At 32.9% G+C, this 23,930-nt stretch overlaps 1 protein-coding gene across 2 annotated transcripts in view; it reads left to right on the top strand.

Annotated features, from left to right (window-relative positions):
• The first annotated feature begins 303 nt into the window (after window positions 1–303).
• The window catches only part of LOC122428210 (sulfotransferase 1E1-like), a 98,371-nt gene continuing 74,744 nt past the window's right edge, over window positions 304–23,930 (top strand). For both annotated transcript variants that reach the window (XM_043448049.1, XM_043448048.1), the window contains exons 1-2: window positions 304–364; window positions 16,300–16,328. In XM_043448049.1, coding sequence (XP_043303984.1) covers window positions 319–364; window positions 16,300–16,328 — 75 coding nt within the window. In that variant the 5' untranslated portion in view covers window positions 304–318. The remainder of the gene's footprint in view (window positions 365–16,299; window positions 16,329–23,930) is intronic.

Here is a 23,930-nt window from a genome sequence, read left to right as displayed (position 1 = left end):
TTAACTTCACAGCTATAAATTCATTTTTTTCCCATTCTGACTTAGCTAAAGAAAAAAAATACCAGAAACAGTTTCCTTTCCTCTTAAAAACAGAACTTTCTCTCTCATGGGACAGTTTTTAAGGACAAATTTACTTTAATCTTGTACCACAGATTAATCTACAGAAAACGTGACTTTTATCATGCTACTGTTCACGAGACATTCATTAAATGGATGGCATTATTCCTATAGGATTCACAACACATGAAATTGTGTTTTGCTGATTCTTCGGGAACTGACATGGTGACAGAAGCCGGGAGGTATATTTTATGAGGACGTATGAATCTGCACCCTCCGTTAACTTCTGCCAGATCCAGTATTCTGAGTATGTTGACAAACCTTCTCTAGATTGAATAACAAGTTGTTGCACCCTGTACTTCTTAACATAGAGGAGGCAGGAGACCTAATACTAAGTGGATTTTTGAAAAAATTTCAAGGCAAAACTGACATGCTTCAATGTTATGTATACATATATACATAATCAGTAAGAAACAGAACAACTGATATAAATGGTCTAAGCTGTTGTGTAAGAGACTTTGTCACCTGTGTTTTGTGACCTGGGTTATACAAGGTTCTTAAAAAGTCATGACAGATTGGATTGGTTGGGAATCCTAGAATAAAGCCAGGAAAGTAAATTTCACCCGGGGCTTTAAAGATATCAGAGTAAGCAACTATTGTCATTTTGAGAAGTAATTCCTCATTAGAGTTTTGGAGGACACTGAAGAGCTCACTGTGAATGCTCTGTTACTGCGTGTCCTGTGTTAACCTTTACAATGGTTATTTTGTAATCTACCTAGTTATAAATTCAAGTATGATCAAATGGATTGGGCTCCAACAAGTCTTGCATAATTAAATAGTATAACCAGATTGTTCAAATTCCCAGTGCACCCACAACTACTACAGTGTTATTCTCTCTGAAACCACACTAATGTTCTCATGGAAAATGTTCTATAAACAGTTGACTTCAAATGAAAAATCTTAGACTCAGTTTATAATCGACCAGCATCAGCTAGAAGTTAACATTTGAATTTTTTCTTTAAAATGTGGTTGAAAGTGTCATAAAAATTTAGTGAAAGCAAAATGTTATACACATACAAACTCACAAGATTGTGTAAATTCCTCCCAATGGAATAATGACAAAAAAAAAATAGGAATAGTGCCTTAAAATGTAATTTATTGAAAAGAAGAAAGACAAAAGCTCAGTTACTGCACACAATTATTTGAAATGATGGCACTTACAGGAGAAGTGATTCAAAGGCTTTTAAAACAGATTTTCCATATAGAAATTTAATGAAGACTTTAATTCCCTTTGACTCAGTGGCCTTTATACCCGCATGATACTACTGGAATTTAGGTAACAAGCTGTTAGGACAATTTCACTTAAGGATGTTACATTATCTAAAATACAGTAGAGAACTCAAGAAGAAAGAGTGCCTTCAATTTGAGATTGCCCTATTCTAAAATAACAGTTGAAGCCTTTGGATAGAATGGTTTGACATGATAGATTAAAGACATGTAGAGCATGGAATTTTCAGCCCCATCTGTAAATCAAAAAAGAAATATGCGGTTAGTTATGTTACATGTTTTGAAGGGAGAAGGTACTGTTATGATAAGATACATTTTAATAGTCATTTTCTCTTCATCTTAAGATGAAGTTCACAAAGTCTCCTGTTACTAACACATACCCACTGTTCCTGATTTTTAAGTTTTACAGGGAATTTATGACTGGGCTTCCCTGGTGACTCAGACAGTCAAGCGTCTGCCCGCAGTGCAGGAGACCCGGGTTTGATCCCTGGGTTGGGAAGATCCCCTGGAGAAGGAAATGGCAACCCACTCCAGTACTCTTGCCTGGAAAATTCCATGGACTGAGGAGCCTGGTGGGCTACAGTCCATGGGGTCGCAAAGAGTCAGACACGACTAGGCAACTTCACTTTTTTTGTGACTAGGTTGCACTTTCTTTTGCAGTAACAGAAAATATGGCAAAGTAATTCAAAGCAAAAACTTCCAAGTACGTCAGACTTTTATTTTCCTTCTTTTGATCTGTTTTAAGGCAAGTTTCCACCACTAGAAAGGGAACATATACACACACACACAACTACAAGCTTCAATATAGTAAATTGAAGTAATCAAAACACATCTATGGACATTTAAGTCTGTTTTCTTCTTAATAGACAAACACTTGATTTCACTATGTGACTTGTTACATATTTCTATGTCAGTGATCATAAAGAATAGGATTCCACTGTTGGGGTCACCAGAATTAATAACACCCACACTCCTATACTTGTATAGAAATTTCAATATAATAAATTATATTAATTAAAATTGGCTAATTTTATTGCTACTGAAATTTGATATTATAATACAAAAAATGTTGAAGCCAATTTAATTATTGATATTATCTAAGTGTAATGTGTCTACATATAGCTAGACTACAGGACCAGCAAAACAACTTTATAGTCTACAGTTGTATCTTTGTACTGAATTCTCATATGAAAAGAGGATCAAAGATTAGACAAGCAATTTCCAACTTACCAAAGACCATAATTGTGGAGTTCCTCAGAATTCACTTGACTCTTCTGAAGGAATAAAAATTGGTAAAATGTGAGTAAGGTAGTTAGTAATAAAATTTTGCTAAATCAAAAAATGAACACTACTTATTTTCCCAGAAGTATGCTTAATAGAGTATTATATTTAATCACTTTCAAGGTTATAAAAACAAGCATCATTATATTATCTCAAATAAAAAAAAAAAATCAAGATTTCAAGTTAGGAATTTAGGAATGCCAAAATCTGTGTTTTATCTCCCACACTGCATTCTAATGTATATCATGGGTATAATCAAAAGAAAGGTATTTAAAGATTAGCAAAAGTGCAAGGAGGATAAAGTTGAATTTTTACTTTGGAGAGAAAAATTTCCTCCTAATTTCATCAGAATGAATATCACTTATCAAATAGATAGATAGCACTGCTCCACATGTTCCCGAGTAAAGTATTAACATTAGCCATATATCAGAAAGTTATCACCAATTTTCCATTTCAGAAAATTCTAGTATAGGACACTAAGCATTTGTGTGTCAATGTTTATTCTAAATCTATTTTTATGTTATGCTTTCTTTTATTCCTTTGATAAGACAACAATATGCAGTCATTTAAATGAACTTACCACCACAGTGGCATAGTAGTCTTTCCACTGTTCTCGGAGCCAATGGGATTAGGGATGTCAGAGAGTGATGGGGCATCAGTGTATTGTACGCCTAGTGGAATGTAATACCAGGCACCAGAAGGATAGGCATCCAGCTGGTAGAATTGTCTGAAAAGCTAGAGAGAAAGACCATTGAAAAAGGAACAGTGTATGGGAAATCAGTTTTGAATCTCTGAAAATGAATCATTGCATTAATTTCAGACACGGCTATTCGCATCACAAGAGATGTTTACTCTGTGAGGAAAACAGAGAAATCAAACTCTTCCCTATGGTAAATCACAGTAAGGAAATTTTGAAAAGGGCTTTTCTTAGGGTACCTGAGGGGTAATGAATAAATCACTTCTTTAAGATCAATAGTCAGTAGCAAACTCCAAGAACCTGCATTACTAACACAGGTCCAGTTACCAAAGTCCAGAGGAAAGTGGTAGTATGAATTTAATTATTATATAATTTATAAACTCATGGGCATTTGGACTAGAGAAGGTCATTTTTGCCTTTCTGTTCTATAGTTTAGTTTTCCATGAAGACAGCTCAAAAAAAGGGAAGGTCCTCATCCCAGAATAATACAGGGTTTTCAGAAATGCCAAGAATAAAGAGAAAAGAATTCTCTAATTCCTAGCCCAGTGCCCCTTCATAACCATAAGGTTTTGGTGCAAAAGCATTATTTCTTTTCTGAAATTTTGGAATAGGTACCTCTGTTAATCTATCATGGCCTTTTACTTGTTTCTGTGTATTAATATAATTCTTTATATATTTAGGTGGAAAATATATGCTTTTTGATGGAATTAGAAAAGCCAAAGAAAGCATTTCAAGTTTTTCTGTGGTTGCCTATCCTAACGATTATAATAAGTATGATATCTGAGATTTTTTCTTATTAGTATTAATATAAAAATAAAATAAATTCACCTGAGGGTAGAAGTAGGCCAGTTCCTTAAGGGAGAGAGAGAGAAAAAATAGTTTTGTGATTTAAACCTAGTTAAATGTCATAATAGACTAAAGTATCACTACCAAATGCTCTTATTAAGATTAGAATGATCACCCTCATTTTTTTTTAAATTACATGGAAAGGTGAGGATGGTGTACTCTTTAGAATTCATTGAAGTACATAATTGTCTTTTCTTTTCTCTTACTTTGGTCCATGAGTGAAGAGAGAATTTTAGAAGAATTTGAGAGCAAAATATGATTCACATTAAAAAATAATTATCATAAAATCGATTGATGACTACTATGTTTTGAATCTTGTTTAATCTGTTATCAGATTCATATTTATAAAACTCCATGCTTTTCTTTCTACGGTTTAATTTTTTAATTAGCATACTATACATAAGCTCAACCATCAAAGGCCCAAAAAAACTGAACTGAATGCAGTTACCACCTTTAAAAGTGAAGACACAAAAGAACATTGCAAAACTCAAGATATGTGAGTTTGGGAAGAAAATAAATTGTTAGATTCATATTAATTTTCCAAATAAAAGAGCAAGGCTCAGAGAGAACACAGCTTGCTCAAGGTCATAAGATTAGATCTAAGACTGAAAACTTAAGAAGATCTGACAGTACTATAGATTAATAAAAAGTCAAATGTGAACAACTTGAATAGTTGGTTGAAGTTGTTCTAACTTAAAAGTTGACCAGAAGCTGTCTTCACCCAGGGATGGCCATTTGTTCTTTCACTTCCTTTGGCAACTTAGATCTGATCTTTCATAGCAATGTTAGAGCCAGCAATGTTAGAGTCCAACACCAGTCAACAACTAAGAAATACTAGCAGAGCACTACTTCTTGGTGCAACTAGTAAAATAATTTCCAAAAAACAGTGGCTACCAATAGATAGTTTGGGGTAGTATTAAAACACACACAGAGACACACACTTACCTGACTCACTCCTTTCATAGGCTTTTTCTGGAAAAAAAAAAAAAGAGTCAGGGTGATCTTTTAAGGCTGAATAAAACCAAAAAATGTAAGAAGCAAACTTTTTGAAATGCTTTTCATGTTAGAGATCTGGGAATTCACACTAATAATTTTACCAATTGCATTATCTAGATACTATTTCTTCTAAGACATATGAAACATACTCAACAATCCTCATAAGATTCACTAAATGGAAGAAGGGATTGAAACTGGCATAGCTTTTGATAGGAATCAGAATTGTAATAGCAGCACATATTTCACAGTATCTGGTTGTCACCTTAAAAATGAAATCAAAAGCCCCAGGAGCACTACTGAATCAATGGGATGCAGGGCAGAGGAAGAATCAGTTTCTATTACATATTATAGATAAATACACTGTACAGATGGAAGAGAAAACAGAGGATCAGAAAGGTTTTTTGACAGAGACATTTAATATCTCTCCAGTTTCTTCTAAAGGTTTCAATTAGTATTAATAAATCTCCAAGTGGCTTGCTTGAAATAGCATAATTATGAGCTTGAATTTCCTAAATCTAAGTTGAATTTAAGAATCAAATCATGGACATAAAGATATAAAATTTAGGAATACCTTAAAAGAGAAATTAACATTTCATAGTGTTGAGAATTACAAAGGTGCTGCTGTCAGGTGAGACCGACAGAACAGAACAGCTCCCATTCCAAAGAACGGCAAATAGTTCTCCTTTCTCAGATTGATTACTACAAATTGTTTCAGAAAGTTGGGAGTGAAAAATAACCACCTGAGAAGAAAGAAGTCTCTTCAAAATTGTGAAGCTATTTAAAAGCAAGCATATTTAAACTTTGCAACATATTATCATTATGTAATTCATTAAGCAAAATATTACCTGTTGGGCATGGCTTCCCTCTTTCATACTGTGAAGTTGTTCCTAAATAGAAGGAAATATATTCTAAGTTACTTAGATATCTTCTGATATAACACATTCATTTTACAATTACCACAAATATATTATCATTTGTGAAGATTAGGATAAACTGTATACTCTGCCAAAATTTTGCAAATTAGCAATATATCTTTAATTCTCTAACTTTAGAAAAAATATTCAACTCAATGTTATATTTATTATAGTTTGGAAGGATAAAGAATCTATAAGTTTCATACCTGGGGGAAAATAATCTAGCAATTCCCTAGGACTACATATTTTCTGTTCATGACTATTAATCACTTGTTTACATTTTATCTTTCATAAATTTTAAATAAAACATTTATCAGATATGGGTAGTAGAAAAATTTCTCCCTTGGATTATATTTATTTCTGTTAAAAAAAGAAAGAGGAACACACATTATAAAAACAACACGTGAAGAAAATACTAAAATATTCTAGATTTAATAAATAATCTTATATGGTCATGAATAGCTTCCTCAGAAAGAGAGATCACTTTATTTCAGTACATTGATTTTACTCATGTGTGAATCACAGACATTTGCTAGGTACCTCCATTCACTGCAGGTCTATGCTAAATGCTAGGGACCATCTATGAGATAAAAAATAATGAACACTATGAGCAGTGAACACTATGAGCAGGACCATATAGTTCTAACACTTGTGGAGGTTACAGCCTAATCATATCATAACTAAGGTGCTAAAATATATTATTCATGTAATTTCTTAGATTAGTAATAGATTTGATTGTGGTACTGATATATCTAAATTTATTTGGATTCTAAACCCAAAGCAACATAAGCTACTTGGAACTGAAGCAAGAATGACACTGAGATCCAAATTAAATTCATTATTGACTTCCTCCTTCCTACAATTGTAACAGAATAAAAATGTGAAAATGTAATTTTGCTAAATTAAGTCCTTTTCCCTAAAGTCCTAATTAATCAAGCTTATTTGGCATAACTAAAAGAAAAATTTATGACCTCCCAAGTGAAAAGCTATGATACTCAAAAGGATTGATACTACTAAATAGTGAAGCTGGATTGTGCTAATAGATACTTTTTAGATGTATCCATACTATCAGCAGATAGTTTATAACTTCATAGTTCAAATGCACATCTTGATTAAAACAAAAAACAAAACCTTCATAATATTGTCAGAGGTCTGATAAACATAGCAAATTTTATAGTCTAGGGATTAGGGGAAGGAAAAATTTTTTGAACATTTTATTGGACTTGCCACAAGCTAGCCTCAGGGATAACTGTGTAGGAGATTGCTCATTCAATATTCAAAACAACATCAGGAAGTGAAAATAACTATATTTCCATTTCACACATAAGAAAATGGATCTAGAGACAATGAGATCAATCAACTTGCCAATTCTTTCTGAGAATTTTGACAAAAGCAATTTGAATGTATGGGATCCCTGATTCCTTCTATAGAGTCTACATTGTTTTCTTAAATGGAAAGTCTATTTGGCAATAATCTGTGCTTTCACAAGGAGGCATATATATGGGATCACCACGCAGAACTGAATTTGGGAAAATAAATAAAGAATAAATTCCAGAATATAATGAATCATTTGGGAGGCTCTAAGATGATTTGATGTAGAATTTAGTCAAAGTAAATTTCATTTAATTATTTTAATTCTGTAGACAATACAATTATTTTGTATTATTATAATAAAATATTACCAGCTGGGGTAGGTTGTATTTTTGCAGTTTGAGAAGCTGTTCCTATTCAAAAAGAAAAAATATTGTCAATTTCATGGATCCATCCTTCATGGTATCCCTTTCCCAGGAGTAAAGAATGAGGAGCTAATAATCTTACTTCAGTGTTGTTTCTGCCACAGAGAATTTGGGTTAATCCAATGATTCTTTTTTTTAAGAAAACAATAGAAAAAATATTTTGTCATCTTATTTTTAACTTAAAATTTATTATAATGCAGTCAGATATAAATAAGTATTCAGTCAATTCTAAAAGAAATCAGTCCTGAATATTCACTGGAAAGACTTTTGCTGAAGCTCCAATATTTTGGCCACCTGATGTGAAGAACTGATGCATTAGAAAAGACCCTGATGCTGGGAAAGACTGAAGGCAGGAGAGGAGAAGAGGACGACAGAGGATGAGATGGTTGGATGGCATCACTGAATGGACATGAGCTTGAGCAAGCTTTGGGTGTTGGTCATGGACAGGGAGTCCTGGTGTGTGGCGGTCCAGGGGGTCACAAGGAGTTGGACATGACTGAGGGACTGAACTGAACTGAGGCGGTTTTGCTTACAGTGTATATTATATCAGAATTGCTAAGAAAATTGAAAACAGATTTGCTTTCTGTGCTGTGCTAAATCACCTCAGTTGTACCCAGCTCTTTGTGATTCTATGGTTATAGCCCTCCAGGCTCCTCCGTCCATGGAATTCTCAAGGCAAGAATACTGGAGTGGGTTGCCATGCCCTCCTCCAGGGCATCTTCCCAACCCAGTGATCAAGCCTGAGTCTCCTGCATTGGCAGAAGGGTTCTTTACCACTAGCACCACCTGGAAAGCCCCATTTGTTTTCTGATTTTTTCAAATTAAATCAGAATATTCAATGAAGTGGGGAAAAATGATGTTTCTGATACTAGCCACATTTACCGAGGGCTTACTTTGCACTATGGCTTGCTTGTATTAATTGCTTTATATGCTTAAGTATTTATTATTGTTTTGTCACTGTGGAACTTAGATTGTAGACTTACAACAGATAAGGAAACTGTCTAATATCACATGCTGGTAAAAGGTAGAGCTTAGAGTCAAACTCAAGTCTAGTCAAATCTATAACATGCCATTTCAATACTGTGCTAATCAGATCTGAAAGCAGACTACAATACACAAATATTCAAATGAGAGTATGAATTAAATATCTGGGATTAAAAAAGTTGTCAGTTTTATTTTCAGAAGGGATCAGTACACTGCTAGAATCTGTTAGACTGCTTACTTTGTTTTAAGTTTAGCAGATATTGAAAAGGAGAGATAGTTTATCAATACAGCATTCTTACTCATTCCCTGATACATTGGTTTTTGATTAACTTTTAATAAAATTTTACCAGATAACCCAGGTAACGCTCAGAGGGCACATCTTCCTTTTGAACCGGTTTCTGCCAAAAAATTCAAAAAATAAAAAGTTTAATTAAATTTTAAGATATCCTGGATGATGCTAATATATTTTAAATTTAGTAAATATATCTCACCTCAGCAATATTGGAAACAATTTCCTTAAAAAATAAAAAACATGTATTGTTAGTTTTATGACATTAATTTAACATTCAAGATTAAAAAAATGCTAATTAATCATACACATCATGGCTTATCTGTGGTAAACTGATTTTAGCCACAAATTCCTGGGTAATTTAGCTAAGATGAACACTCAAAAAGTACGTGTGGTATTCAAGGTTCTTTTTTCTCTTCTCACTGCTTTCACCAGGGAAGTTATTCAGAATGTTGGAGGTGATTGTGAAGTATTCACTTTTAACTGAATTCACAGAAACTCCGCATAATGGAGCTGGGCTTATTCTGTAAATTGGATGAAGTTCTGCTTCCAAAGTTTAAGGACTTCATCACCTTGTAGGCCTTCTCTTTTTCTCATGTAGTTTAGCAAATAGCAAAGAATTCTAGTCTCTTTAACATAGAATTGACTGAGTTCCACAAAGGATATATCATGTTTATATTTCACAGTTTAGAAGCATAGCCATTATTGTAATTTTCAATGACAAGATTTAGTTCTACCAAAATCTGGGAAGGAAAAAAAAAATTAGAAAAATAATGTTTGGACACCACAGATATCTAGATATGATTATTTGCCCAGAAAGAAATCTGTAATTTTATCTCTGACAAATAATTGTTTTCTTACATTTTTTGGGTTGATAGCCTTGTGTGTTAAAAGTTAGGATAGAGCTGCATACATAGTGCCTTGTACAATGAAATCTTATGGGACGTGTAAACTTTATGGTTCAACAAACTTTCACAAACATTGTCTAATTGGGATACTGAAAATTAACATAAAAACGATATACCTCACTTGATGAACTGCTTCCAGATTCCACTTGCTAAAAGAAAGAAAATCATTGTTACTGCCTCTGAGACTTTTAGAATTAGAAAGAAACTATTCCACACTTTCATACTGGGTTGCTAACTAGTTTTTAGTGAAAACAATTGGGTATAAAAAGATTCAGGGCCAATAAAATACTTTTTTTGTATTGTCAATTTTATTTAAAATATGTTGGAGAGGAGAGTATAATAACTTACTTTGTAACTTAAAACCTTTTATTAAGGTTAAAACACAGATACTTTCTTGAGTAGAATGCAAATGCATATGAATTTTTGTGATAAAAATGAAACCTGGAATGAAGAATCCTATTGAGCTGGGCTACCTGAAACCCTGGGTTGAGTTAATATACTCACATACACTTGGGGCAATTTTGATGTAAATAAATTGGAAATATTAAAATAGAACAATCAATTTCAGAATGGAACTAAAATTACATGAGCTTTTAAAAGTCTTACTCTACGAAACATTTAGTTTTTTTCCTAAGTCATAGATGTTTATATTTACATATGAACATGATTTCTGTTCCCAAGTACATACTAAGATATTGATTCTAATATGCAGCAAAATATTCATCTCTTGGGAGAGTTGAATAAAAAGTATTGTGGGCTAATGAATTTTGTCCATGTTTTGAGATTAGGTAGCATAGACCATTGGAAAAGGGAATGAAAAACCACTTCAGCATTCTTGCCTTGGGAACCCCATGGACAGAATGAAAAGGTTAAAAGATGTGACACTGAAAGATGAACTCCCCAGGTCAGTAGGTGTCCAATATGCTACTGGAGAAGAGTGGAGGAATCACTAAAGGAGGTCAATCCTGAATATTCATTGGAAAAACTGATGCTAAAGCTGAAGTTCCAATACTTTGGCCACCTGATGCAAAGATCCGACTCTTTAGAAAAGACTCTGGTGCTGGGAAAGATAGAGGGCAGGAGGAGAAGGGGATGTCAGAGGATGAGATGGTTGGATAGCATCACTGACTGAATGGACATGAGTTTGAGCAAGCTCTGGGAGATGGTGAAGGACAGGTAAGCCTGGCATCTCCAGTCACAAAGTTGGGCACAACTGAGCGACTGAGCAACAGCATAGCCCATTGATCCTACATAATTGCTGCAATAGATTCTTTCTGCCCAAAGACCACCCTCAACACACAAGAGAGTGAACTCTTACCCTGGGATGACAGAAGCAGGGTTTTAATTTTTTTGAGTCGGATGTTTCATTTTTAAACAATCACACACATTTTGCTTTTTACTCTTGATTTTAGTAAAGAAACAAAGTTTCTCCTGATCATGTAAATGTCAAATTTCCTCTCCTAACTTTATCTGGCACAACATTGTACATTCTTGGGTATGATAGCCCTGCTTGAGGAGTTCAATCGCACAATTGGAGTGGATAGATTTCTTAAAGCATAGAGCATATCCTATTTATGATATATAAGTGTACGGTTTATTAAAATAAAGATCTTACCTTAGCATCTTCCATGGCATGATCCTTAGAAAAGAAAAGAGAATTAACTTTATTTTTCATGACAACCATTCCAATGTAAAATGATAATTACCAAATAAAATGGATGCCAAAGGAAATAGAAATGGGTGGCAATAGTGAAGTGGTAAGGAAAATAAAAAAAAAAAACCCTACCTACCAGGCTAACTGAAGAGTTTGCCTCTTTAATCTGCATTTCAGAGTTCAATAAAAAGTACTGTAGATTTTTGTATGTTTTGGTAAATCAGTGTAAATATCCTACATTTTCCTTTAACTAGCCTAACTTCTTTTTTTCTTTAGCTTGCTTTTGGATGACAAACCAGAGCATTGGATTAAAGATTATGTGAAAAATAAAAGTGCACAAAGCATTGGTTCAAAGATGTATAAATATTTAAACAAAATGAATTTTCTCCATGTAATATGTTGTGTTCAGTTTCCGTGGCCATAGCAGTATTGAGAACAGTGAGATGATACATAGAATTTAAGCTCAAAATACTATGTTGGTTTAGTTATCCAGCCAATTTTGGTCAACATACATGTTGCATCTTTTTTTCTTTGAATTAGAGATATCTGTTTTAGTTTTGGCCTTAGAAAATTGTTCATTCATTTTGATTAGAATATTTAAAGGGTATTTGATTAGGATATTTTTTACTTCTTTCTCTCCCTTATATTATACTTAATAGTTTTAAAATAAAGAATCTTACTTCAGTTGATTCACTCTTGGTATCCTGCCAAGAAAAGACGCTCAGTCAGGTATGAAGAATAATTAAGAAGATGCGAATTTTTAAAGACCTGTATTTTTTTAAATAACAAAGCTATTAAAACTTTGAAAAACAACCATGATCAAAAAATTGTGTTTAAAGAAAGTAAAAAATCAATTGTGTCTATGTAAAACATTTTTGGAGCAGATATATTGCTTTATGTAGTACTCAATAAAACATTCTTTCTGTTTTGGTGATAAGTGAAAATAGTCTGTCAGTACATAATTGCACTAATTCATTCTTTCATCCATTCATTCATTTATACTAATGCCTTGTCTCCTCACAGTTGCAAAGTTAAATCAATAAAATCAATGTTTAGAATTCTCAGTAGATCTCATCAATCCTTTTGAAAGTTCAAGAAAACTATAAATGTTGCAGGAAATTTTTTTCTAAAATGTTATTCCTACTGCACAAAGCATTTTTGACACAACACCTTAAGAAAATTTGCATATTTTCATTACCTTGAGTTCATCACACTGTTTTTCCCTCAAAAATTCTCTTTGTCAAAACCAATAAATTGTAGGTTGCAAAATATGATCTTGAGATAACTTTAAAATAATTTAACTATCATTTATGTTCCTTACCTTGCTCAGTTCATTGATGCTCTCCTTAAGGACAGAAAAGAAGAAAGAAACATGAATGAATGGATATCTGTAAGAAATGTATCTTACATTGTGCTGCTGCAAATTAAAAAATAAATATGCTTTTTGTGAATGCACTAATATTTCTTGCTATATCATTTCTTGCATTATCTCCTTGCTAAGTTTTCTTTATTTAAGCTGTCAGTACATTACTGTGCACTTAAAAATGTTTAAAAACTTTGTTCCAGTAAATTTGACTATTATTATCTTTCATCTTGTTTAAGTCATAATTCTGAGTTATCTTGATCTCTCTGTCTGGTTCAATAATCTAGTGTCTATTTCCATAAAAAGGCAATAAAGAATTGGAATAACACCATAAATAACACAGAATAAAATGCTTTGTTAGTTCTATAGTATATTCTGTTCAGAATTTCTTACCTTTCCAAACACTTCTGGAAAAGGCTACAAGGAAAAAGATTATGTTAAAAATCATTCAGACCAAGTTGGGTTGCCTATCAAATCTTTTAAATAGTGGTCTTGAAGTAAAATTTCTATTTGTGTTCTATTTGACAATTCAGTCGTGAAATTACAGAAGACACAATACATCCAGGATATTGTAGGGATAAAACATTCCATCATAATGAGAATGGAAATTATAAAATTTACATAGATTATGCACAAGACAGCATAAGTGTTTTACAAAGAGTCAAATGTATAGGTACAGATTAATATTTAAAGCAGCTTTTTAATATTTGCATATATAATTTCAGTATTCTTTGTTGTTGCTTGGGTGAGCAAATGAAGAAAAAATTTGACCAAGTGAAAAAAATTTATAAAGAAAAATTAAGTTGATTTTTCCAGAAAAATACATTTGTCATTTAAGAAGTGGATAACACTTACCGCCACAAAAAGCCTGAGTAAATTTTCATTGAGGACTTCCTGTAGGAATTAAATTGTGAATTGTAAAAGTGAAAAACAGTCAAAAAAGGAGAATGTTTTTCCATTTGAACACAAGTTCTCCATTTATTTAGGTAAACCAAAATATTTCTTAGGTAAAATAAGAGATAATTAGTTTCAGTTTTATGATCTTATTTTAAAATCTGAAGGAGACACCATATTTGGTTTCTTCTTTACCAGGCTTATAGGTTTAGTCACTTCATACTTATCAAGTGCCAAAGGAGGCATTAAATAGGAATGCAATGAAAACAGAAAATTGAGAGAGTAATCAACTATCTGAGTACCTGGATACAATTGAAATGAATCTATACAAATGAAAATTGAAATGAAGAAGACATTCAGTATTTATCACAGCTAACTGAAAGAGAAATTAGTCGGGGTAAAGAAAGAACCTTACCTCTCTGCTATCTGGTTCATTCTATAAAGATTAAAAAATGAATTAAGCAGTGGATAAGGTGGAAGATTAATGACTCTTGTAGAAGTGCATGGTAGAGTATCTAATTTAATACTCAGTGTGTGAACTGAGATCAAGTTGTAAATCATATGTGTGAGTGCAAGGAGAAGAGATAGAAAGAATCAGTAATCCATTAAAATAGACCACATACACATATTCTGTTTAACTAACTACAGCTCTTGAATAATAACATTTTTATTAATCCTAAGTACGTTAAGTCCAAATGCCCTCTTCTCTAAAAAGGTTTGTGAGAGCAGATCAATATTCAACTCAATAGTTGAAGATATTGCACCTCAGCGAATGTGAAACTGGCTGTTTTCTAGAGAAGGGAGGAATGGGACTGCAATCTATATATTAGCAATTTATCATCACTTAAGCTACACAATTACAGTGAGTTCTTGGAACATAGTGTAGAGCACTCACTTGAGGGAGTCGTTGGTGCCCGATAGGATGTTTCTGTTAAAAAAAAAAAAATGCAAGAATTGTAAAACCAAAAGCACTCAAAATACAACAATAATAATATCACAAGGCACATGGAATACTATACATTTAATACTGCTGTTTAAGAAGTTTGTATTTTAACAGCTAAATTTGACACCAAGTTCCCCTGGGAGGGAAAAAAATGATTTTATTGACAAAAGTCAAAGAAAAATAAATTATCTTCTATTTTTAGAATATGGTGGAGAAAAGTATGTAAAAAGACAAAAAATAATCTAAAATATTGTTTGTCTGGATCTTATTTTTTATCATAAATTAAATTATATAACAGTTTAACTCAATCTTAACTGTTTTTAACTGTTAGTTTTAACTGTTTGTTTTAACTCAACCAATTTTAACTGTTGGAACAAGATTTATGTTTGTTAAATGTTATCATTAAAAAATGATATTTTCTTTTGAAAAGGATTAAAGAATCTGTTTGCTGGGGGGTCTATATCTGTTTCATTGATAAAAGCACAAGATATGGGCTACTCCGATGATACATTTCTGAAGAACTCGGATGCTTTTTTTGTAATTTATTGTCAGATATTTCCTTCTTTCTGCTTATGGTTTAGCACAGACAGAACTCTATTGGTTAAGAAGCTGGATTATTAGTGATCCTTCATTATTCAAAATTTAGAAAGTAGGAGTTTAACAATAGAATATCTCAGCATTTCAGAAACTTTTGTATCTATATTTGATAGTTTGAGTGTCCAAATATCAATGACTATTATTTTATTTGAATTATTTATTCTTGTCAGTTGATTCCTCTTTATTTATTTATCATTATCTAGAGGTCACAAAGGAACAGAATAACTTTTTGTTTCACATTAGTAACTGAATTTGTTTTTTGAGAAGAAACTTAAGTTACTTTACATTATCTAGTTTTTCTCCCTACAAGGACCAAATTATTAGATCTTTGAATCAGCTGAATGAGCCCAACCTTCTGTACCTTGGGAAATATTGGTTGGCATGAGCCATCTCAAATGAGAGTTTGATTTAGGTTCCAAAAGTGGATACGTTGGAATATAGAGCTGAATAGCATATTTGGTAATACAATATTGGACATATGTATGTTTACAAATATGTTAAGCCTATAATGGACCCAGGCAAGGAGACTAATTAACTTCTTTGATGCTCTTTATTGTATTATTAGCTACCTTATTTCTTTTTTTTTTAAAATTTTTAATTTTTTATTGTGAGGTGTTTATATTTCAAGTTAGAGATTTTATTTGGAGTTAAGTCTTTGAATGAACTAAATAATAATGATCAAAAGGCGAAGGATTACCATAGCTTTAATATCAACACTTTAATAGCTAATTAGAGACCATCAAATTCTTTACTACTACAATATCTTGCACTTGATGAGACTTGCATCAAATTGCATTTGAGATGACTTCAAACAAGAATCTAGAATCTTCTAAACTCTCTACTGTACTCACAGGCCTGGCAAGAGCAACAGCCACAAGACAGGTAAGGATGAGAAGTTTCATGGTTGTCAAGATCTGTGTAAGAAAACAAAATAGTTAGGTCTTATAATAAAATTTGATTCGTGAAAAAAAATTATTGATTTTTCCAACAAAGGAGTATATTATGATAAAAGTTGTTTCACTTGAAAGTAATATTTTTATTCATTTAGTTTTTAATTTTGCTCTTAAATATAAATATTTACCATTGAAATTATCTTGCTTAGTGCTTATGTGAGATAAGAAATACCAATATCTACTATACTTTAAAGTAAAGCATTTGATCCTGAAAGTAATAATAAGGTTTTGTCAGAGGAATAGAGAAGCATCAGTATTTAAATATTACAAATTTTAAAATACTACTATAAAAACTAAAAAGAAATTTCCTCTTAGATCATTGTTAAAATTGATAAACTAAAACCCACTGGTAAGTTACATTTAATTTTATCTGTAATTTTTTGAAAATGTCTTTATCTTTTACCCTGCTCTTTCAGAGTCTTTATGAAAAGCATTGTTTGGGCATTATGTAGAAACTATTAACCTTCATTAAATTTTTAAAAGGATCTAGCTATTACTTAATTTTGCTATGTTGATATATCCATGACATGACTCTGTGAAGATGATTGAACAGATTCATAAGTCAAACATATCACGTTTGACTCCTAGAGTTCCATTAAATTGCAAGACCCCAAAATACACACATTTATATGTGCTGGAAAAATGAGTTTCAGATAAATAAGGAAAAATTAGATTATACATGAAATTTGTTTATACCTTAGTCAGCTAACTAATGACAGATTATTTTATATAGGTTGCTTCAGTTTACAAAATGCAGAATCTACCTGCATTTGTTAAAAAAGACATATTTATAAGCCCCAAATGAGTTTACTGTTTTCATCCATTTGTATCCTTATAAATATCCAAATTTAATCCTGTTTATAAAAGCAGTCATTTATATCTAATTGTCTATCACTGATGTATCCTTTATAAAATTAACTTTATTAACCTAATTACATGGAATAAAAATGGCCTTGAAATATTCTACCAGAAATGACCTTCACTATGAAAACAAAAATATTATAAATTATTCTGTATGACAACTTTTTACAGAATTTGACAAAAATGATTCAAATTATTTTACCATAAATCTATACTGAAGTTATGTATCTACATTTCCAGTATATAAGAATTCAGTTTTAAAAATTATCAGAAAATTTGGTCTTTATAAAAATATTTAATTTTTTATCCATGGCTCTGAGACAGATGGTATCAACAGTTGCAAATATATTTTTAATCTAACAGTGTATCATAGGAATGTACCAATACTTGCAATCACATAGAAAAGTTGCAATAGCATATTAGTGAAGAATGAAAGATGAGACAGAGGAAAATCATAGAAATTTTGTTATATGTATACACAATACCTTGAACCCAAGACTGGGAAGAAGCAGCAAGCTGGGTTGATGATCAAGGTGATGGCAGACTTTTGCTTTTAAGCTATTTAAACCTAGTGATTAGTAAAATGCTAATTTTGTGGTTTCAGTTTAACCAATAGGTTTATTTAAATTCTAAGAATTCTCTCACATAGGAAATCAATGTTCTGTTCAATTCCTCTCCCAAGAAATTCTAAGGAGAGTTTACAACAAAGAAGTGATTCATGCTCTGGTACCAAATTATACAGGAAATGGAATGGCATTGTTCTAAATTAAAATGCAAAAAAAAAAACCCTAGATTTATGGTTATTATGAGAACATGCATTTATATCAAAAAAATTTCCTTCGTAACTTTTGAAAAATTCAATACCTGTAAAGGAAATTCTTGGGACAAAATGGGGTCTTCAAAAATTTTCAATTTCTATTAACATACAAGACCATGAGAAGAATTTATTATTCATTTCACCTCTTAAAACTCAATTAATCCATATTATTTATTTTAATTATTTACCTTGTGGAATAATTTACATTATATGTGGTCTGACCTTTTTGTACTGCAAAAAGAAAATGTAATTATTGTATAAACATTGGTGGCATTTTAATTATACCACCAAGCAATTTGTTGTTTGTTTAGGGTGTTCTAGTTGTGGTAACTAGTTCATTCATTCTGGTATAAATTGTTGTTTAGTCGCTAAGTCGTGTCCAATTCTTTGTGACCCCATGGACTGCAGCCTGCCAATCTCCTCTGTCCATGGGATTTCCCAAGTAATAATATTGGAGTGGGTTGCCATTTCCTTCTGCAGGGTGTCTTCCCTACCCAGGGATCAAACTCAGGTCTCCTGCTTGGTAGGCAGATTCTCATTACAGATTACTTAATTAAAATTAATAATTATTCGAGTTACAATTTTAAAATATTGCAAAAAATAAACCATAACTCTGATTTTCTATCTTTTAGAGTAAACAAGTAAAAGAAAAAAAATTCTATCTCTCCAGTTCTTAATTGTACTCCTAGAATTAACTGGCATTGTACATTTTAGAAAAATATTATGTGCTAAATAAAATATACAAGTGAGGGTTTTAGAAACTTGTTGATTGCAACTCCTTGTTTATAAGAAAGGAATCATATTATATACTTAAAAAAATCTATAGTGATATTTACAGTGTATTCACAGTTACATGACAGGAACATTATCTTGTATTAAAAGAAATTTCAAAACTGTTCAGGCTCTCCACTTTGAAGATAGAAAAGACTATAATTTCCCATATTGAAGTTTTCTTTAGATATTATCTTCCTTACTGTCTGTTTCACATCAATTTCAACAAGATACTCGTGTTTTCTATTGACTCTGATTTATTCAAGGAGCTGAGAACAAAAATCCTTTGCTGCATTGTAATACTCTACGTCATCTTCTCCCAGGAGAGTATCTGGACTTTCCAGGTGGCACTAGTGGTAAAGAACCTGCCTGCCAATGTAGGAAACATTAGAGATGCAGGTTCGATATCTGGGTTGGGAAGATCCCCTGGTGGAGGAAATGGCCACCCACTCCATTGTTCTTGTCTGGAGAATCCCATGGACAGAGGAACCTGGCAGACTACAGTCCACTGGGTCGCAAAGAATTGGACATGACTGAAATGACTTAGCATGCATGCAAAGGAGTGTATCCACCACAATTTGAAAACATCAGTCCTTTGACACTCATCCTTCTTCATAGTCCAGTTCTCACATCTGTACATGGCTACTGGAAAAACCATAGCTTTGACTGTAAAGACATTTATCAGTAAAGTGATGTCGCTGCTTTTTAATACGCTGTCTAGGTTTGTCAGAACTTTCTTTTCAAGGAGCAAGCATCATTTAATTTCACAGCTATAATCAATGTCTGCGGTGATTTTGAGTCCAAGAAAATAAAATTTGACATTACTTCCACCTCCCCGCCCCCCTCTATTTTCCATGAAGTGATAGGGCAGTATGCTATGAACTTAGTTTTTTGAACACTGAGTTTTAAGCTGTAGATGATAGACTACACAACTGTGGCTATCTGGGTCATTAAGACCTTTTAAATACAGTTCTTCTGTGTATTCTTGCCACCTCTTCTTAATTTCTTCTGCTTCTGCTAATTCCTTTTTATTTCTCTCCTTTATCATGCCCATCTGGGTTGGGAAGATCCCCTGCTGGAGGATCTTGGGAAGTGGGAAATATTCCCTTGCGAAATATTCCCATGACAGCTGCAATTGTTTTGAAGAGATTTCTAGTCTTTCTCATTCTATTGCTCAGTCTATCTCATTCTACTTCTTTGCATTCTTCATTTAAGAAGGCCTTATTATCCTCTCTTGCTATTTTCTGGAACTCTGCATTCGGTTGGGTGTATCTTTCCCTTTCTCCTTTGTATTTTGCTCTCTTCTTTTCTTAACTATTTGTAAAGCCTCCTCAGACAACCACTTTAACTTCTTGATTTTTCCCCCCTTTGGAATAGGGTTGGTCACTGCCTCTTGTACAATGTAATAGACCTCCACCCATGGTTTTTCTGACACTCTGTCTACCAGATCTAATCCTTTGAATCTATTCATCACCTCTACTGTATAATCATAAGGGATTTGATTTAGGTCATAGTTGAATTGTCCATTGGTTTTCTCCATTTTCTTCAATTTAAGTCTGAATTTTGCAATCAGGATCTCAAGATCTGAGCCACAGTCAGCTCCAGGTCTTGTTTTTTACTGACTATATAGAGTCTCTCCATCTTTGGCTGCAAAGAATATTATTTATCTAATTTCATTGTTGATCATCTGCTGATGTCCATGTACAGAGTCGTCTCATGTTGGTGGAAGAGAGTATTTGCCATGACCGACATGTTCTCTTGACAAAACTGTTAGCCTTTGACTTGCTTCATTTTTAACTCCAAAGCAAAATTTCCTGTTACTCCAAGTATTTCTTGACTTTCTACTTTTGCATTCCAATCTCCTATGATGAAAACGGCATTGATTTATTTATTTGGTGTCAGTTCTAGAAGGTCTTGTAGGTCTTTGTAGAACAGGTCATCTTCAGCATCATCAGTGTTAGTGGTTGGGGCACAGACTTGGATTACTGTGACGTTGAATGGTTTGCCTTGGAAACAAATGGAGATCATACTACTGTTTTTGAGATTGCATCCAAGTACTGCATTTCGGATTCTTTTCTTGACTATGAGGGCTACTCTATTTCTTCTAAGGGATTCTTGCCCACAGTAATAGATATAATCGTAATCTGAGTTAAATCACCCATTCCTGTCCAATTTTAGTTCACTGATTGCTAAGATGTTGATGTTTACTCTTGCTGTCTCCTGCTTGACCATACCCAACTTGCCTTGATTCATAAACCTAACATTTTAAGTTCCTAATCAATACTGTTCTTTGCAGCATTGGATTTTACTTTCAAAACCAGACACAACCAGTCATTTCTGCTTTGGCCCGCCTGCTTCATCCTTTCTGGAGCTATTAGTAACTGCCCTCTGCTCTTCCCTAGTAGCATATTGCACACCTTCTGACTTGGGGAGCTCGTCTTCTGGTGTCATATCTTTTTCCTTTTCATACTATTCATGGATTCTCATGATAAGAATACTACAGTGGTTTGCCATTTCCTCCTCCAGTGGACCACAGTTTGTCAGAACTCTTCACTGTGACTTGTCCATTTTGGGGAGCCCTGTATGACATGACACGTAGCTTCATTGAGTTATTCAAAGCCCTTCACCACAAGTTTGTGATCCGTGAAGGGATTGAAGATTTATATAATACCAAATCATGCAAAATGATAGCCTACATTTATTTGATTTATATTGATATTTTCAATTTGCTTTATCACTTAAAATTCTTCGCTTCCAACTACTAAACAAGGCTTAAATTTGAGACACATATTTAGACCATTTGTAGTCAAATGGGCCTTTGCCTTGTGAATAAAGAAAAATATTAATTTCCTGATGTAACAGAGTCACACATAGGGTGACCATAAATTTGGTCTTCTAACATTGATCATTTGTGATAGTAAAAGGGTCTACTCTTAATAACTATAACAAAACAATAAACATAAATTGGACTAATTTAAGAGCTCAAGGGTATAGATATCACAACTTGTTTTGAAAATACAACAAAATCTCTAAAGAAATGAAACTGGAAATAGATCAGGTAAGGGAGAACTAAGATTTCTTGACTTTCAAATTTCAACACTGAAAAAAGAATTGGATTTAAATTTATTAGAAAAATTAGCAAAAAAATAAAAAGAAACATTATTAACAATAAACATAGATTTTTGAAAAATAAAACTATGAGTTAAGGACACACTCTCCTCTGCAAGATTATGTACACTGTTGCTAAATATTCTAGTCCAGATTTGAACCTCTTTGGAGGACTGACTTTGTTTGAGACATTGAATAATTCAGAATTTGAAGTTTCAAACTGGTTTGTCAAAATTCTCCCAGGAACATCTGACTGGTTAGTCTTCTAGGAAAGTGTTGCTTAATTATATAACAAACAGTCAACCTTCCAGAAGGAAAGTTACTGAGAAATGGGAAAGATATTTTTGTTTTTCTCTAGAAATCCATATGCCATGTGGAATCTAAGAAAAGATACGCAATAAGATTATTAATGATAGTTCTTGATGCTGCTAAGTCACTTCAGTCGTGTCCGACTCTGTGCAACCCCATAGACAGCAGCCCACCAGGCTCCCCCGTCCCTGGGGTTCTCCAGGCAAGAACACTGGAGTGGGTTGCCATTTCCTTCTCCAGCCATGAAAGTGAAAAGTGAAAGTGAAGTCGCTCGGTCGTGTCCGACTCTTAGGGACCTCATGGACTGCAGCCTACTAGGCTCCTCTGTCCATGGGATTTTCCAGGCAAGAGTACTGGAGTGGGGTGCCATTGCCTTCTCCTAATAATAGCTCAAGGTATTGTATAAAAAGAATTTTAGTATCCAGAACTAAAACAGAGTTCTTTTCAGGAAATTTTATATAATGAATATATGATAGTACTGGAAATGTGGAACCTCTGCTAGATTTTATATTTGTATTTAAAACAGTGTCCTTTTTAACATGCTACTCTGTCAACTGGTCTTTGGAAATCTTAAGTGAACACAGTTTAAGTAAAGAGGTAGAATGTAGTGGTTGCAAGATAATGCCTCAAGGTCAAATTGTGAGTTTAATTTCTGGCTTTCAGTGACCAGCAGTGTAATTTTGCAAACTCATTTTGTCTCAATGGTCCCATCTGTTTAGTAACATCCACTTCCTATGTGATTGAGAGGAAAAAGGTCACACACTTAGAAGAGTGCCTGAAATAAAATAGGTACTCGTTTAAAATTATCCATTATTAAAACATGATCTTTGAAGAATTCCATCTAATTATTTTGTGCCCAAATTATTTTCCTACTTCATGGACTTGTTAACTTTTGAGAATTTATGAATTATATTTTTACATTTATATATGCATAAAAAATGTACAGAAGAGTAAAGACAAAATTTCTAATAGTGACCACAATTGAAGAAAACTTGGAAAGGAATATGAAAGGGGAATAGAAAGGAGAACTTTTTATTTTTATTGATGAGATTTTTTGTTAATGAAATCTTACACAATTTGATATTTACACAAAATAGTGAACTAAGACAGTGCTTATTAAACTTTAATGTGTTTATGAATCACTAGGATATCATGTTAAAATTCAGGTTCAGATCTAGTAGATCTGAGATATGTCCTCTCTTTCTGCATTTTTAACAAGTTCTCAAGTGATATCACTGCTGGGAATCTATGTGACCCTCTTTGAGTAGCTAGGAACTGAGAGATTTGAATATGTAAGATATAGTCCTCTCTTTTAAACTTACACAATAATGAAAGTTTGTACACAAAATACCATTGAGAAATATGTAAAAACTTGAAAATTGTAACAATGTATAGGAGTAATAATGACATTAAAAATACTGAGTTGTGTTTCCATGAAAGTGTTCACCTTTATAACAGTGTCTGAAATAAAGCATTTCATTATCCAACCCTAGATTCTGTAAGTAGGATATCCCTCTAGTAACAGTTTATCTGTCTATGTTGTACTCTCCTTTTACCTCCAGTCAAAAATTCATTCATTTTGCACTAACAAGGCATTCACCTACCTAAGACACCTGGGAAAAAATGGACTAAAATTTAACTCTGTTAACTAAATCCTACCTAATG

This window comes from Cervus canadensis, chromosome 26 (genome assembly GCF_019320065.1).
Source record: "Cervus canadensis isolate Bull #8, Minnesota chromosome 26, ASM1932006v1, whole genome shotgun sequence".
NCBI lineage: Eukaryota > Metazoa > Chordata > Mammalia > Artiodactyla > Cervidae > Cervus > Cervus canadensis.
This window is presented reverse-complemented; position numbering and strand designations above follow the sequence as displayed.